Raw genomic sequence first — 18,869 nt, forward strand, 5'->3', positions numbered from 1 at the left:
ATGTTACATATGTGAGTTGTTTATCTCCGATTTATAAGCCACAGTTTAATCATGCTAATAGTTATACACTTGCAAAAAGATTTTATTAAACACTTCGTTGCAAATTTATAAAATTTATTTTAACTAATTATGAAAAAAAAAATATAATCTGTCCCGTACTTCAGTTACTACCTCTACTCCACCGGTATATGCAAATGAAGTGAGTCTTAAAGGGGGGAGAGAATCTTAGATTAAGAGAGATGTTTGCTTACATAAGCTGGCCATGTTGAAATGCCTCTGCCTGCCTAGAACGCTGTTGCTACCAACTGGTGAGTTTATTTTTCTTTGAAATTTAAAGCATCTAGGAGTCAAGTTTTGTTCGCACAAGTAGGGCGAAATAAGTGTCAGGTGGGGAAGATGCATGTAGTAAAATTTTGATAATAGTCTCTTCCAAAATGTTTAGATCAGGTGGGAGTATCAAGCAATAGTTGATCGAACATTTCACTTAGGTACAGGTGCCACTACTTACGCATCCGCCACATGACATTCTGTCAATCGAGTAAATGTCATAATTTCCAATTCTGGGAGATCTCCTTGGGGTTAAGTGGGTCTTTATGACCAAAAACAAGTGAAGATCCTGCTCAACCACAAAGTCTCTGAATTCGTGGATTTTATTATGCAGTCCATTGTCATTCCAAGTACCAATGATCAGTTCTCCGATGCAGTTTGAACTGTTCACAATAGAAAAGTTGAATTTTAAGCATTTAAATATAAGTTCATCACTGACAGCAGAAAACATAGGTAAAAAATTAAGCTGAATTAGTTTGAAAGCTCAATATAGCTTCCATGTATATAAAAATCTCTCATCAGAGCATCTGCTTGTTTAGGCTTATGTATAGCCCTTTTGAAGGCTTGAAACAGAATTGAGGAATATTTCATTTAGGCATTTTAAACTAGAAGAGAAGACATCTTCAGAATCACTACTTTCTACTTCAATAATTGCTGGTTTATAGCTTTGGTTTTCTTTGTAACCGGCAGGGTCGGACACCTCGTTTGGTTTCCCTACGGTCGCTGCGTATGCAGCGAGATGACACCACCAGACCGAGCAGGGGTGAGATGTGGCTGAGCGGCGTTTGCCGGTGGTTTTGAAGATTCCTGACTGGCGGTTGCGGAGCAGTGACTCTATCCCTAGACGCCGGATTGTTTCGACAAGTCTGTTTCTTGCTGGGGTTAAGAGGATATGACTTATAACTGGCCAGATGTTTTCCTCCACAGTTACAGCTATTAGCAGGAATATCAGGCACCCTGGCACATTTTCGTGCCTAGTGGGGTTCCAGAGCATCTCACACAATTGTTTGGTAAGGTGCAGATTTTCGATGAATGGAAAACATACTGATACCAAAAGCTTTGAGTAGAGCCTTTTCTGCCTCGTTAACGCTTAATGCAGACTTCTCTGTCAAATATAACAGTTACGGCATACAGATTGTCGATTAAATAGGGTCGGATGACTTGTAAATAAACAATTGGCATTGAATTTTGGTACGTGGTTTCGTCAACCACTGGTACGCTTTAAATATCAGTGACTCAATATTTGATGTCCTCTAATTTAGTTAAAATAGGGAGGTCTCTAATAACAAGTCTGACTGCTGGTCTAATAATCGGGGCAATCTCGCTTAAAATGGCGTTTGAGTTTTCCACTGCTTACTACTGTTTAAATGAATCAACGGAATATTTGCAGTTTGCTGTGGAGGGGGGGGGGGCTGCCTTGCCTGCTCCGAGTTTGTTTTTTCACTTTGTTTCACCTGATTACCAGGAATAATATATTCTATTATGTCACTCGACAATGCGGGGCAGCATCGGTCAATGATGAGTGATTCTTATATGGCTTCATACTTATTTTTAAATATAATATTTTTAGCATTTGGTTTTACAGTAACAGTTTTACACATTAATTTAAGCTTCCATCTAAGCTACTGAAAGGAAATTTACCCCAGCTTGAAACATCAAGCTGGGTTGAACCAATCGAATCTCTTCTAGCTCCTGCCACTCTGTCTCAGACTACCTCTTCCGAGAAAACACCAGCACAGCACTTCGCTCCGACCACATTCATACGAATTGCCTTAAATAGTCTCTACTTCTACCAAACACATCTATTTACTATTCCTTCGCAACTGAATACCACCTGATTTCTGCATGCAATACCAATACAACCATGCTGAAATTTAATTCATTAATTATTTACTCAATTGCTTCTCCCACTGAAATGCTATCTAAGTTACTGTACTGCTATTGTTCCACAGAATTGCTTCTGCCATACAAATGCTGCTCAAGTTTCGGAAAATGCTTCAACTTTCACTAAGATAGGATCATGCCTAAGTGCCCAAGAAAATGAACAGTATTATTCAAGATGGGGGGGGGAGGCATTTTCTTTGTCCCTTAAACGGGCTTGTTCTTATCATTATCAACCGTAACCGGTTAATGTAAAATTAAGCATTTCCTTGCACCCTGTTAAAATGATTCTTTATGCATTTATTTTACATGATTTTAACTCTTTTAAAAGAGATTATTTTATATGTATTTAATTCTAGTAATGTTTCAGCAAAATTTAGACTGAAAGTTTTTCCTCAGAGGCAGTTTAGCCACTGTCTCAATATCTAAATTCTCGTAACGATTTCTTATATACCTCCCACCCTCAAAGCCGAATCGCTTGCGACGTAAAGTCATTGACCTGGACGGGTGATTCCTTTGTCGTGTTGATAACACCACAATCAAGGAACCTTCTTTTATTATACTCAAAATTCAATGATTTTTAACCCATTAAAAGTTGATTCTGGCCGTTTTCGATCTCAAAATTTAATTGAAAATCATTGTGTTTCTTATCTTTCTTTCACTGTAGAAGGCAATCTTTTTACGTTGATTTTGGCAGTTCAACTCTAAATTTTATCCTGTTTGTAGAACTCCCCGTTTGATGATAAAATTTCTAATCTTTGATGATGTGGAAATAATGGCTAATTGCCTAAGTACTCTAAATTTTATCTTTTTTGCAGAACTCTTCTTTTGATGATAAAATTTCTAATCTTTTATGATGGGGAATAAGGGCTAATTGCCTAAATTCCCCGTAAACTTGCACTTTCTTGGTCCTTTGCTGTTGGCTGAAAGATAGGAGAGCACCACATCAAGAGAAACTAGAAGACTTGTTCCCAAATTGTGTTGTACTACACAGTACCGCGAAGAAGATGGCGGCGCTTTTTACATATATTATAACAGGAGTTAACATATGGTATACAAATACAGTCAGTAAATATATAAGACTCAAACTATAGGAGAAGGAGTTATAGAAGCAAACGAGAGCATGGGGAGTGGGGAGAGTCGATTCAGATGCCATACTTTTAGAGGGGGATAGCCAAAATGAAGGGAGCAGAGGGAAACAAATAATGCAAAATACAAAAAAAAAAAAAAGAAAAAAAAAAAAAAAGAAAAGAAAAAAGTGGTTCATATTTTTGAAAAGAGCTCCCAGCCGTCAGCTGTTTTCTACATGAAGTGAGTGGTGGTCCAAGAAATTCATGAAACAATATTTTGTTGGCTCGTGGGATGTGTAGAAGGTGCCTCTGCTGAAATTACTATTCGCAGTGTTCATTTCATCTAGATCATGCGAAATTTATGAACCGTGCATCCTGTTTTTTTGTAATGAATTTTTTCTTTTGCGACGCATTATTCTTTAGTGAACCAGTGGACCACTCCACAGCACATAAACTTAAAAGCAAAAACGTATTATTAATAAGAGGGATAGTTGTTAACGAAACTGATAAGAACAGTGCTGAAAATCTTTAAACCAGAAAATGCTGCCCAAGTTAAAACCTGCGCTTTGTATGAGACACCTTATATTAAATTCCATTTGTATCAAAATAGATACAACTTATATTTTACTCATGTGAATCTCATGTATCCAAATGAATACAACTTATATTTTACTCACGTGAATCTCATGTATCCATAATGAATACAAACTAGTTGCGGGGTAAAAATGTGATATTATGATTTGCAAATAAGTGTATATTGCATGACATTAGAGAACATTCATGATATGTTAATACAAAAATAATAGCGGCCAAAGAAAAAAACTTTTTTATATGTATGGTGGCGCTCAATGTTGTAAAGTCAAGTATCTTGAAAGAGATAAGCGGATGAAAATAAAATTAAAATTAAAATTTTGGGGATTGCTCAAACAGTTTTTTAAATACCGCAAAGCGCTCAGGAGTTATTTATCTCATTGGGCAGTAGTCATCGTCCAAGTCTTTTTAAGGAAACGTAGCTTTTATTTATGTTATAATTAAAGAGAACTGTGGAAATCCGAAGAGCGAAGAGCCAAAAAAGAAAAACTAAAGAAAATTTATATTTATCACTTGGGAATAGCAAGACCCTGAAAGAACTGGAATTTCCCCACTGCATAAGGCATTTCTCCCGCCTTCTTAGCGAGCCTTCGTGGTGTGGTGGTCTGCACGCTGTACGCGTAATCCAGAGGTCCATAGTTCGATTCCCATCGAAAGCGTTGCTAATTTTTCATCTTGCCTACTTCCAAAAAAATACCTAATGTCTCTACAGTGGCGCCTGAACTAAAAGGGTGGTGAATGATGATTCTCCACACCCAGGATTTGGCAATTGGGTCCCCTAAAAATATCCAGTCGCCCGTTAAAAGGAGAACTATACAAGGTATTTCTCCCGCCTTCTTAGCGAGCCTTCGTGATGTGGTAATCTACACGCTGGGCGCGTATTCCAGAAGTCCGCGGTTCGATTCCCGGAGAAGGCATTGCTAATTTTTCATCTTTCCTGCTTCCCCCCCAAAAAAATTCCCAATGTCTCTACAACTGGTATATGGCAATGTAAGGCTAGTTAAATGACAACCGTCTAAAATAAATAATATTTCTAACAAACCCAAATGTATCACAGCCGTTAATGACATCTCAGCATTTAACCATTTAACATATTCATAACTTGGGTTATTTGAATTGAAAGGCTATCTGCGAGGGCTTTATTTACGAGGGCTTACGAGGGCCATATGCTTAAAAGAAAAAAATGACTTCGTCGAGGAATGTTCAAAGGAAACTGGGCCCACCAGCGGCCGAGCGGTAACGTCGCTGAACACAGGTAGTTCGGTCCGAGGTTCGAATCCCGCGAACGGGCTGGCTGCATGGGTGTTTTCGTGGTTTTCCCCATATGTAACGTGTATCCGAGCCAGTTTCCCTTAAAAAGTCCTCCACGAAGGCATCCCTTCCTTAAAGCAGATAGCCCTGGAGTGCTTTGCTGTAATCTAATAAACCAAACCAAAGGAAACAAGCTCATATTGAAGTTATACATAGGGAAAACCACAAAAATTCCCAATAAGCCAACCGTTTGTAGGAATTAGAATCCTCGAACCTACACATACTCAGCAATTTTTCCACTCGGCTGTTGGTGGGAGTTAACTTTTTTACGGAAGTATCTTGTAGTGCCAGGATGATGTATCTAATTGAATGGCTGCTCCAGGAACAAATAATCATTCATCGATATTTCATCATGTCGTTGAACGTGTTTTTACATTGCATAATCTAAAAGAATGTACGGGTCTTGGAAATACATTAGAAATACGGGTCTTGGACGTTGCGTTATGTTATGCTTTATACTAAGAGCAATAATTAATTAAATGCAATTAGAGTCTGGTTGCAAAAGTTTAGAAAGGAAAGTTGTAAAGAGGCAGTAATTTCTACCCTTTCGGTTTACTGATTTAGAAATCTACAAACATATAAAAGCATTACATTTTAGCTTGGAGTAATTTCATAGATTCAGTGATTCAGTGCAGTTTAGTCGTCAGAAAATTTCTTTTCCCCATTAATACTTGAGCTTTATCTGCAATGAATTATTGCATTAATCCATGCGTGGTTTCATGGTGTAAGTGATTAACATGTCGAAATGTGAATTGGAGGATCCGTAGTTCGAATCCCGGAGAAGGTACAGTTGATTTCTCAAGTTTCCTGAGTCAGAAAATCTATAAAAACAATTTTGCACAAGGGTCCGAATTAAAATATGGTTTAGACGATAATTTGTGAGTCTCGAGCTTCTCTTCAGGCATCCTTTTAAAGTGGGAAGAAATTGTAAGTAATTATCTCATCCCCCTTGCGTGCTCACATCGTGTAAGTGTTAGCATATCCAGCTAGCATCGGAACACCAGTGATTCAAATTCTGACGAAGATATACCAGATTTTCCACATTCCTTGGCACTGAATTGCTTTATGACCTCTATATATTGACTGAGATGAAAAGTTCTGCAAACTGCTTTTCGCCATATATTCTGGAAATCAGCAGCAAATATTCACTGATATACATTAACATTTCCCAACCATGCAGGTAAAATAATAATCCTCATCGTCAAATAACTTGAAACAGTAGAGAACTATAAAATATTATTTTCAAAAGTAAAGTATGCTCAGGACGTTAATTTTAGGTAAGTGTAAATTTATTATGTTTATTCGTGAAAATATTAAACTACCGCTTTTTTATGGCAGTTGCCCACATTTTTAAGTTCTAATATCTTAGTTTTAATTAACATAAGAGAAAATATGTATTCTACAAAATAAAGCTAAGGAATATGCATTCTATAGATTAATCCACTAAAAGAATAAAGTGCCGCGCAGACGGTATAGTGGTTAGGGACGTCTACTAAAGTTACGAAGGGCCCGAGCTCGAATCCAGGAGAAGGCATGGATGTTTGTAAATGTATAGTATCTTTGCGGCATGGGGGCACTCTAAATATATGGCGAGCCGAAAGTCCTCTCGTGTGGTTTGGGGGGGAGGAACCCCCTACGGGGTGCTCACCTTCAAAATTAGGGGGGGGAAGTAGAAGTCCAACCTCCTTGAGGCTTTGGCAACCATTTTTCCATGAAATCCATAGCCAACAACAACAAAAGAATAAAATGAAGAAAATAAAGCTTAAATTCATTTTTGTTGAAAATCCTACGTTTGGTAACACATGCAAAAGATTTTTTTAAAGTGAATTTCGGAAAAAATATATGATAATGTTCTGTTCTTATTTATCAGCCATGAAATGCGTTTTATAATTAATATGACAGATTATTTTACTTGATCTATTTGATAATATTTCTCGCATTTTAAAAGGCTTTGTAAAATTTAGTGTACAATAACTTCAACAGGAAAAACTTTTAAATGTTTTCTCGAAAGCATTATTATAAATAGAATACATTTTAGTCATTTACCGAACACATTTATCCTGATTTATAAAAGGCGAGATTTACAAGTAGATTATGGAAACCAGTAATATGCTTTGTCATGCATAATTTCTACAAACTTGCTTTGTCATGCATAGCTTTGAAGCTTTCCGCACTCATATCGTTTTTATCTTTTCAGAGTTAAATGTTATCTGGAAAATGAAGTCTAGGTCAATGGGAAAACTAGCCTGCCGTTGGCTAAAAAAACCATCTACCTTCGTGATAAGGATATTACATGATAGCAAAAGAAATATATAGGCTGGCGCTTCACTTCAGCTTTCTACTCGTATTTACTACATAGAATCCTCAGTTCACAAGCCACCTATCAAGTATGAGTCAAAGCACGTTAGGTTACTGGGATATCCGAGGGTTGGCTGAACCCATCAGATACCTTTTACATTACAAAAAGGTCGATTTTGAAGACAAACGTTACCTTTCATATGACGACTGGCAGAATGATAAATTTCGATTAAATCTGGATTTCCCTAACCTACCTTATTACATTGATGATAAGGTGAAGCTGACTCAGAGCACAGCCATCTTAAGGTACTTAGCAAGAAAACATGGTCTAGATGGGAAGACGGAAGAGGAAAAAGTACGTATAGAATTGGCTGAACAACAGATCTTCGATTTCCGTACTAGTATGATTCGTACCTGCTACAATCCAGAATTTGAAAAGATAAAGGCAGAGTTCGTGAATAGTGTTCCAGCTCAATTGAAACTTTTTGCTGCATTCCTTGGAGACAGAAAATTCCTAGCTGGTGATCAGGTGACTTATGTTGACTTCATGGCCTACGATGCATTTGACTTCTATCGCCTTCTCATTCCTGGAGTTTACGACGATTTTCCTACTCTCAAAAGCTACCAAGACAGAATAGAAGCTCTACCTGAGTTGCAAGAATATTTCAAGTCTTCAACATACAAGCGATGGCCAATTTTTGGGCCTGTAGCTTATTTCGGAGGAAAAGGGACAGAGCCAAAGAGAGTGTAACTTAAGTGCTTTGTTTCAGAACACCGATTACATCCATGAACCAGTATTAACTGGATTATTTGAACATTTAAAAACTAAATTTGAATTCAGCTGTTCCTCATGACATTGTGATAGAATAAATAAGCGTAATGGTATGTAAATTTATTGAATCAATGTAATAAGCAAAGCTTTCTCTGATACGCCTGTCATTAAAAATATAGCTATAAAAATTTATGCATGCATATGAATTTTTTGATAAATTTTGTTTGGAATATTTTATTCATATCTGATTATAACTGTTAGAGAAACTTTTTTAGTACTTTAGTAAAACTAAAATTTATACTGTTAGTTAAACTAACTTCTTAGTATGAATTTAAGCAAGAAAATTCTGATCTATAATTTTTGGTTGCGCAGACGTTTTTTGTACCTTCTAGTAGAATTTTTATATGGTCTGTAATTTGTGAATATCGCCCACTTAGGAAATAGTTTTGATATGGAGCTCTTTATAATTTTATGTACTTGTGGGGAAAAGAACTTTCATGATCTCCCTTTTCAACTTTTAAAAATTTATTACTTCTTATCATGATTATTAGCTGAAATATCGAGAGATTTTGAAATTAATACCATACGTTTGATTTATTAATTCACACAGCTTTTGCTTTAGCTTTTCAAGCTTAAGAGCAGTTTAGCTACATACAAATTTCATGTTAAAGTTTATTTCGGTATATGTCTCACCTTTTTTGCAATCTCCACTGGTAACTTTAATTATTTCAAATTGTGGAAGTACTATATTGTCGCCTTGAGTAATATTTTCTTCTTTATCCCAAACTAGTTGCATTTCATCTTCTGTATGAGCCACTAGAAGAATAAGTAAGAAATTAAGGATAATGACCTGTCATCAAGCAATGTAAGATCACTTTAAAAAAAAACTTGTGCAAAAAAGAATATTGCGATCAAATAACAAAATTCAAAAATAGTAAGTTACATACTACTTTATAAGCAATAAAAATTATTAGTCCATATTTAATCACGAAATCTTATTTTCAAGGGCAATGCTTATCTATATAGATATTCAATTTAAAAACCTGATAGTTTGGCAGCGGTAGTAAAATGCGCACTTTTACATGCAAGGCTTAAACTATAATAAAACCTAAAAATGAAGCAATAGTTAAAAACTTATAAAAATGTAGATAAAGCTATAGGTTAGCTGCAACAGAATTAAGAATTAAATGGAAAAAATAATAAAATTACCTGAATTAAAATCTTATTTGGATTTAACCTTATTAAATAGATAGAATCAAATAACTTGAATCGTGAGTTGTATCTTTATTACCAAGTGCATTAAAAATGTGTCTTAGCCATAAAGCTATCAAAATTTTATATTTTGATCGCTTAATGAATATATGTCAAACTGGAGATTCTAATTTTTCTTCCTGAATCTTAAGAAAGGTAATGCTGAAACATTAACTAATGATATCAGTATTTACATTTAATTGGAGAAACAATTTTCCAAAAAGAATGATAGCTAAAACAAAAACATTTCACCTTATGCAGTTAAGTATTACATTATTCTTTTGTATTTTTATTTTTAGTATCACATTATTCCTTTGTATTTATATACTCTAAATCAAGATGGAAGATTTCTAAACAAATCAGTCTATCTGCCTCCTGCCAATAGCAGAGCTCTAAAGTCGGTGAGCACTGGGGGCTCTTATCTGGGTTCAGTTACAGGCGAACGTGCTGGCTGCATGGGCGTTTTCATGGTTTTCCTCATGTACAGCTTGCATACAAGCCAGTTTCTCTTAGAAAGTCTTCTCCCCTTAAGCAGATTTACTTTTTTTTTTCTAGAAAATGCATCAAAATTTAATTTAAAATTTCTGAATTATATTATATTTCCACATAAAGTATATATAGATTTAGTTGACTTTTAATATTTTTTTTTATAATTGACATTCAGTATTTATATATCATTTATAAATTCCTGAAATATTTGAACAGATTTAAAAAAGATTCACAAAAGGCTTTCTGATTTAACATTTTTTGTAATTTCTATAATATTTTTTTCATGATATATTGAAAATAATTTGGATTGAGATCTAGATTTCAACGTAAATTTTTCTACAGAAGTAGTATTGTTTTTCTAAATAATGCATTAATGGTAATCCTCTAAGATAGCTCTATACGAAAGTTCCAAACGTTACGATGTCTGAAAAAGGTAACTACAAGATTGATCTACATGCTTTCTTTTTTTATCTTAGACGGATATTTCTAGTTATAATGTTTTTAAAAATAAGGTAGAGAATTAATATTTCGATTTCAGTGCTAGAAGTAATATTTAAATTATGCTTTTTTATGCTGTCTAATAAGCATACAAAGGCCAGTGAATAAAATATTCATCATGTGCTAACAGATTAAACAGAAAGAAAATTTAAACTCAGCTAAGTATTTATAATTACTTAGGAATTGTAACCAACTGAAAAGACTGTTTCGCGTTTTATCGAAAATGAAAAAAAAAAAAAAAAAAAAAAAAAAAAAACATTTAAAGGAAGCAACTTCTGTTCTGTAATTACTTCCTAAAATTCACGGAGTATTTAATTTAGTTAAAATATGCTTTGAAAAATTATCTAAGTCAATAAAGTTGTTTTCTAGTATTTTTATGAATTTTATTGTAGACATATTGAGCTTTAGTGTTTTTTTAACTTATTACACCATAATAAATATTTAAACAGAATTGTGCGCTTTGTGAGAATTACATAAGTATAAGAGGTTAAATTTTGGATTTACGTGGCCTTTTTATCTCCTTCCATCGTTATTTTCATTAAATTCTCTACTTTCTTTTTGGAAACTTTGTAATTGGAAATATCAATTTAATATTTAAGAAACTAAAACATAGGCCATGTTCTTATAACACCCTATATATATATATATATATATATATATATATATATATATAAACTTAAAAGCATCTAAATTAATTAGTAAATTGGAATAAAAGCAAGGCAATTTTTCTATAATATAATAATCGTAACCGTGTATAAGAGGTTTAATACAATATCAAAACTAATCCAATTAAAGAAAGAATTCAAGTAGAACAATCTCGAAAAATGAAAATGCAAAAGGGAAAATATACAAATTATGCAAATAAAATTTAATTGGTTTTTAGATAATTTTTTTTTTGAATTACAATGCACATAATATAAAATTATATGGTGTTTAATTGTTATTTTGGCACTATGCAATGTTTATCCTTTTTCCAAGTATTTCGAAAATGTTTAGGGAAAATTCTGGTACATTGGAGATTCGAGTTTTCGGTTTTATATGAATTTTAAAGTCTTTATAAAACTTTGATGAAATCTTTTTACGATTTTTGATCTCAAATGAACCAGGAGAACGAAACATATTAATCGACTTTTATGAAGCTTTAGTTCATTTTCCCCTGATGAGTTCTGATTTGGAGTTTCAATAAAAGGAGATTAATTTTTATTTGTATAATTTTGTATATTTTCCCTTTCGCATTTTTAATTTTCGAGATTGTTCTACTTAAATTCTTGCTTTAATTGGATTAGTTTTGATATTATGTTAAACTTCTTATACACGGTCGCAATTATTATATTATAGAGGAATTGCCTTGCTTTTATTCCAATTTACTAATTAATTTAGATGCTTTTAAGTTTATTCTACTTCAATCCTGCAGCTATAGCGCAGGACGGGTTTAAAAAAAATTTATTTTAATTTTTAGCCTATTTTTATATTTATATATGTATATATACATATATTAGGCTAAAATCAGTATACCAAACTTATGTTATCAGGAACTTATACTTCAACAAAAGAACATATGAAAAATCCATTCAAAACCATGTTCAGATACTCACAGCTCATAACTATCATATCGCATTCTTGCGTATCATGCGGGAAAAGCCTCAGATCCATATGACAGCTAAATTCTATTGATATTCTAAAAAAGAAATCAGAAATACAATATTGAGGAAAACTTCAGTAATGCTACACTTAATCACCATAGTCTTTAAAACTGCATAATAATTAAGGAAAAGAAATTCAATTCTGCATGAGTGGAATATTCGGTTTGAAATACATATTTTGGAATTGAAAGAATAATGATTGTTTCCTATAGTATATAAACAAATTCAGAATATTCTCTCGTTGTTTTACAGGTTAAATTCAAATTTTAAGAAATGCAGTCTAGAGTTCTATATTCCAGTAAGTTTTATATTTAGTGTGTAAGATTACTATTATTTTGCGTAACCATTTATTTATAATTTTAGTTTTTACTGCCGCTTTCCTTTCCCCAGAATGCAAATTATTTAAGAAGTATTTAAGTAGAAATTTTTGGATTGTAATAGAGAGCGTATTTATGACTCTTGAGACTACTTTACTAGGTTTTGCCAGTTTTGTTGTGATTGTAATTCTTCAACTTTGCTTCCGACATTTAAATTGTTACACAGGTAAGAAGTTTCAACCAATTTCGCGTTAAATCATTTGTGCAGTCCTTACCTACTAGACCTAAGGCCCGTTTCCATTGCTGCGTATGCGTTTCTCCAATCAGCGAGCGAATTCACTTTGATTAACATCTGCAATCCGGTCGATGTTCGGTGACGGATGACGGACGGATGAAGTTCAACTTAGGGAAAGAATGTTTTGCTAAAAAATACTTATTTCTGAATTAATATTATAGCGAGAAATCTGCGTACTGAAAAAGACAGCAATCAGCTGAATTTAGTTTTAAAAAAGATAAGAAAAATAAGATAACTGCAACTACAGTACTAGTTCGCAGAGAAAATCAGGCGTTCAAGAAATTCATTTTAAGAAAGTCAGGCGCAAAAAATATAATTCTAAGTCCATGAAATAGCAAAATTTGTCCTGACAATTATTTCCTAGTTCTGCATAAACATTTACCTTTAATGAAAATGAACGTCTGACTGCATCAAACTGCTATAGCAAATCAAATATGGCATTAAAAGATTTGTTACGTTTTTCCTTTTGAAACAGGTAAAAACTAAAAACGTTAATTATAAATTAAATTTGATAGGCTTTTAAATATTCCACTGCGTTAAAGAGTGTGTTAAATTTGTATTTCTCTATTTATAAATATATCTTTTTGGTTAACATATATTTGTAAGCACATGGATATATATTTTTAGCAGCGCGTTTAACTTCAATTGGAACTCCACTTTAAAAGATAATGTTTTTAGTAAGAAATGTCATAGAAGCTGAAGAACAAACTCTGGTGAATGTTTTAGACCAGGGTTGTTCAACTGGTGGCCCGTACACGGCCCGCAAAATTATTTTTACTGCCCAAGAGTAAATTTTACTATGAATGAATTTATGTTACTAAATTATTATCATTAATATTAAAATTATTTTACTATGTGAAAATTTAAATCTAATTTGAATTTAAAGTAGGTACTATTTAGTTTGCGTAACTTCACTTAACCTGGCTGAACAGAGCAGCAATCCGTTTAACGTCTGATGATGGTTGGCTCAACGTTTGGGGCCACATATTATACTATTTGTGGTTGGTTGTTGTTTATCTATGGTTGGCGCACATGATGTGCACACTACCCTGCGCTATTTGGTTGATTCATACAAACGTGCGAGTGCAGTTCTGTCTAGAATTTGTTGATGAGTGATTGTGTTATAATATTATTAACTTAATTTCATTTTTATTTATTAATTAAAATAATTATTGAATTTGAGTGCTACTAATAAAAGAAAAATAGACCTCGAAAATCGAGAATTTCAAGATCGCTGGGAGATAGATTATTTATTTATTCTGAACAAGAATGAAAAACCACAGTGTTTGGAATGTTTACATATCATAACTGTGTGTAAAGAATATAACTTGAAGCGCCATTAACTTTCCATGCATGAAAAAAAGTATCATTCGTACACGCGAGACATGAAAATACTAGTGAAAAATATGAAAAAGCAGCTGGACCATCAAACGATTTATTTTAATGAAGAACCAAAATTTCAAGAAGCATCTGTAGCTGCATCGTTTGAAGTTTGTTTAGAAATAGTAAAGGCAAAGAAGCCATTTTTGGATGGAGAATTCATTAAAATATGTGCCATAAAAATGGCTCAAGCATTTAATGACAACGAAATGGTAAGAAAATTTCAAACAGTATCACTTTCTCACCAGACTGTAAGCCGACGTGTAAACGAGATTAGCATGCATGTCACTAATAAATTAGAAAACCTAATCAATAGTTGCTGCTATTTTTCGGTAGCATTGGATAAAGCACATACATTTCCGATACAAGTCAAATGCTTATCTTTATAAGAACTATAAATGAAAACTATAATTATTCAGAAGAACTTTTAAAATTATAATCATTACACGGAACAACAAAAGGTGAAGATATTTACAAACAATTAAAATGTTCAGTAGAGCAGTATGGCGGATTTGACAAGTGCACTGCTATTGTAACCGACGGTGCTAGAGCTATGACGGGCAAAAATATTGAGCTCGCGGGAACTTTTGCAAAAAGAAGGAATTACATGTCGTATGTTACACTGTATTATCCATCAGGAGGCATTATGTGGTTTATCCCTACAACTAAAAGACGTAATGGACAAGGTTTGCAAAATTACTAATTTAATTTGCGGCGGAAATCGTTCTCTTATACGCCGAAAATTTAAAACATTTTTGGATGAATCGGAAACTGAGTATGGAGATCTGCTTTTACATAGTAACGTTCGTTGGTTTAAGTGCTGGAAAGTGCTTAAGGAGATTCTTCACACTTCGAAAATAAGTTCATCTTTTTCTCCCAGAAACTGCCGTCGATGAAAATTTAACAGCAAATTTAGTTGATAAAAATTTTAGTTATTGACTTGCTTTCCTAACGGACATTACAAATTATTTAAATATTTTGAATTAATCCTTGCAAGGACAAGATCAAAATACGTGTTGACTTTATAAATATGTTACTGGATTTAGAAACAAATTAAAATTGTTAAGTTGTTAAATAATTTATTTCATTTTGAATCTTGCAAAGATATCTATGAAGAAATGAAGGAATGTAATCTAGAAGCGAATTTTAAAATATTTCTACCAAAATTGGATATGCAAATAACAGATTTCAATGAAAGATTTTCTCAATTTGATGATCTTATTGATTTATTTTGTGATCCAATTAATATTGATATCAACTCCGTTAATCTTAAATATCAAATAGATGCGACCTGGCTGACCCATTTTTTACATCTCGTGGAGTAACTGGAATAGAAATATTCAAATTTTTAGATAAAGAGAAATATCCAAAATTGAGAGATTTTGGACTTCAAATTGTATCAATGTTCGGAAGTACATATATCTGCGAGCGTGCATACTCCGATATGAAATATATAAAGTCAAAATATAGAAACAGTTTGTAAGATATAATTAGACTTGCCACAACAAATATTGATGTGGACATAAAAGATATTGTTCCTAAACAATTACGGCCACAATGTTCTCATTAATATATTACGAATATTTTAAAGTTTTCTTTTTAGTATAAATAAAGTATTTTTTTAATTAACATAAAATAACTTTTCATTTATCAACCTTCTTGGCCCCGAAATGTTTGGTGAAGAAAATATGGCCCGCGGGCTATGATAAGTTGGACAGCGCTGTTTTAGACGATAGCGCACTGAAATAGGACCAACAAATTTAGTTTTAAAAATTTATTTACTTGATGGTGTATATAAGCCAAAATTACATACACTTCCCGTATGATGATAGCTTAGTGGTGAAGTTGACGGTAACAAGGCTTAATTTTTGGGGTCGTGAGTTCGAATTCCATACGGGTTTTTCCACCCTGTCTGCAACTTTCTTAGCTTTTTGATCCATATTCGTGTTTTATAATTTATTTATATTATTATATGCATTAAATATAATGTTTTATTTATGCTCTTATTTATTTAAATTTTCCCTGCAAAAAATTTATTTTGAAAATTATATAATACGAATTTAAAGTATGCTCTCTGTACACATATATATATATATTTCGTTTCACTTTTATGTGAATGTACATACATGTGCTGAGACTTTGGAATGTTTCCAGCTCTAAACTTTTCCTACCAATTAACATGAGACAGTATTAATGCTCTCAAAATTTTTTAAAAAAACTAACTATAATAATTTGTTTTAAAATCAGTTCTCTCCAGCAGAAGCGCAGGAATTAATTAATTAAATATTCCATTTTCTTTATCTAATGTATATATATATATATATACACACACACACACACCACACACATTAGATAAAGTATATATATATGTAAAGAGAAAAAGCTTATTTTTATAACTTCTTCTATAAAAAGAGATATGAATTAAATTTTTTAAAATTAAAAATAATATTTTTTTGGATTATGCATAAAATATAACTTCGCATAGTGCATTTTAAAGCAAACGAGATTTCTAATAAATTATCCAGCTATAACCCTGAAGAAATTAAAAATAGTTGTTAAAATTTTATATATTACCTGCTTTCTCTCCGGATTTGGGCATATTTTAAAAATATACCATCTCACATGGCAGTCAGCTGTATACAAGCATAGCAAATTTTGTGTAAATATTGTGAACCTTTCTTTACAGTTGCTCTGTATTTTTAAAGTACCAACTATTTTTTAATTCGTTTAACCTTTTTATTTTATTTATTTATTTATTTTTTCAGTAACAGTACATTTTAGTTTTAATAATATATATATTATTTCATTAATATTTAAGGCTTCTAGAAAAGCAAAGAAATTTTTAAAATTTACTTCAGCTGCTATGCAATTAGTGATGTTCATAATATGCTTTATAATCTTACTTATCTAAAAATTGCTAGCGTACTTTACTTTCACAGTTCATAAGCAGAAATAAAAATTTCCAATACCATGAAATTTAAATAGCTTAAGAATCCAAATCCCGTAAGTAATACAGAGACATTTGGTGGCAATAAATGCAATCGACCACCGAACTTCCGTACACGTAAATCCAACGCAATAATGTAAACGGTCTTCCGTCTGCGTATGCGTTTCTCCCAATGACGCTACGCGTTCGCAACGCATTAATGGAAACGAACCTTTAGTTTTAATTTGAATTTGACTGTTATTTTAAGTTACATAGCCACAAGTTGTGGTTGCTTTAAAAGCACGAGACGTAATTTTTATGTTCAAGCTGGGATTTAATAAAAAAGGATTTTTTAAGACCTTGTCAAAACTCTTTAGTTCTTTCAGATAGAACGATAATTCGTTTAACGTCTGTTAGTAGTTTGAGGCTAGTTTTATGTTACCCAAGCTAGTCAAACTCTATAAATGGATTCTACCACAGTATAGTATTATGCTTAGAGTACCATACCACAGTATGCTATTATGCTCAGAATTGTGTGATGCATTGAGAATATACAACTTTTAAAAAGATCTAAGTCGGGTACTCTTTAATATACCCTGTTAAAAGCGAAAAGTATAAAACGTGAACTTAAACTATAAAAGCCTGTCTTAATTAGTCAGTAATTTATCCACTGCAACAATGTTTTAATCAGGACCTAAATTTAAATATCGAGGAGCATGGTTCTGTTTTCACTCATTAATTCAAACCCAGAATTAATCCCAAAAATAACAGTACAGGTTTCAAAATAAGTAGAGCAAATTAAAAAAAGCATAATTGGAATTTTGCTGTGACTAAGATATATTTTCTCCTGTAACTGTATTGAAAACTCACATCAAAAGCATGCAATATGTATGATAGGATTTCTGTACGGAAAAAAAAGAAAAAAATAAGGCAACTTTAATGGCTTAAACATAAAGGTCAATTTTGATGTAAAGGTTAATTAATTAAAGTTTTAAAGTCACATAGTTAAAGGTAACTTTTAAGGTCGTGAATATGAGTAATTCCTAGACATTGTTTTTCTCAGAAAACACTTCTTCAACGTTAAGCAATTCTTTCCGTTTCTTGAAATTCGAATATTTGGAAGACAAGCAGCGTCCTATCTGATTACAATATAGTTATAAGCGTGCAGCAGCTATCGGATTGTTGTGTACGAATCATAAAGAGCTAAAACTAATTCTTTGCTAGCTCAAGTTCAACTCCTACCCCTCAAATGCTAATAAAGCTATTTCGTCAGCTATTACTACTAACTGAACTAATTTTTGAATTCACACAAATACAAATATGTGCTTTTAACTTAACTTTATTCTACTTCACCAGTTGAAAGGGATAACGTAAGATATTACAAAACAAAGTTACCAGTCACCTTGATTTGGAAGTGAAACGAATAGTCCTTTAACACTCTATTAATTTACAAATCCAAATACTTTCTAAGCGAGGCTAGAAGCAATGAATCTGTCTGAAAACGTAGCTCACCAACCAACTTAAGTCATGAGATTCTAAACTTTCTCGAAGCAGTGATTTTTCCAAGAGCTGGGAGTTAACCGGAGGTTAATCTAAACACTCAATATTACTGCGAACTATTTTTCTAACTTTATACTAACTGCTTGTTACTCAAAACTCAGATCTGCATAAATTCTCTGGAACGAACGAATCAATGACTAAAATGAGGCATACAGGAAAGATGCAAATTGAACGTAACTTGGTAAAACTCAACTATAATACCACAACTGATCAACACTTGCCACTTATAACCAGATTTGGTCACATTAATTTTTTTTAAC

The 18,869-nt window shown here is 32.8% G+C and overlaps 1 protein-coding gene and 1 pseudogene across 3 annotated transcripts in view; one reads left to right on the forward strand and one right to left on the reverse strand.

Moving 5' to 3' along the window:
* LOC118194853 (glutamate-gated chloride channel-like) overlaps positions 1-18,869 on the reverse strand; it is a 188,502-nt gene that overhangs the window by 41,443 nt on the left and 128,190 nt on the right. For all 3 annotated transcript variants that reach the window (XR_004759158.2, XM_035366066.2, XM_085810070.1), the window contains 2 exons: positions 12,084-12,166; positions 8,944-9,066 (listed from right to left, as the gene is read on the reverse strand). Coding sequence is in view for 2 of the 3 variants with exons in the window: in XM_035366066.2 (XP_035221957.1) it covers positions 8,944-9,066; positions 12,084-12,166 (206 nt within the window). In the remaining variant the exon portion in view is untranslated. The remainder of the gene's footprint in view (positions 1-8,943; positions 9,067-12,083; positions 12,167-18,869) is intronic.
* LOC118194855 (glutathione S-transferase Mu 1 pseudogene) lies at positions 7,518-8,442 on the forward strand (annotated as a pseudogene).

Source organism: Stegodyphus dumicola, chromosome X2, assembly GCF_044657685.1.
Source record: "Stegodyphus dumicola isolate Sdum_Otavi_A_Nest chromosome X2, ASM4465768v1".
NCBI lineage: Eukaryota > Metazoa > Arthropoda > Arachnida > Araneae > Eresidae > Stegodyphus > Stegodyphus dumicola.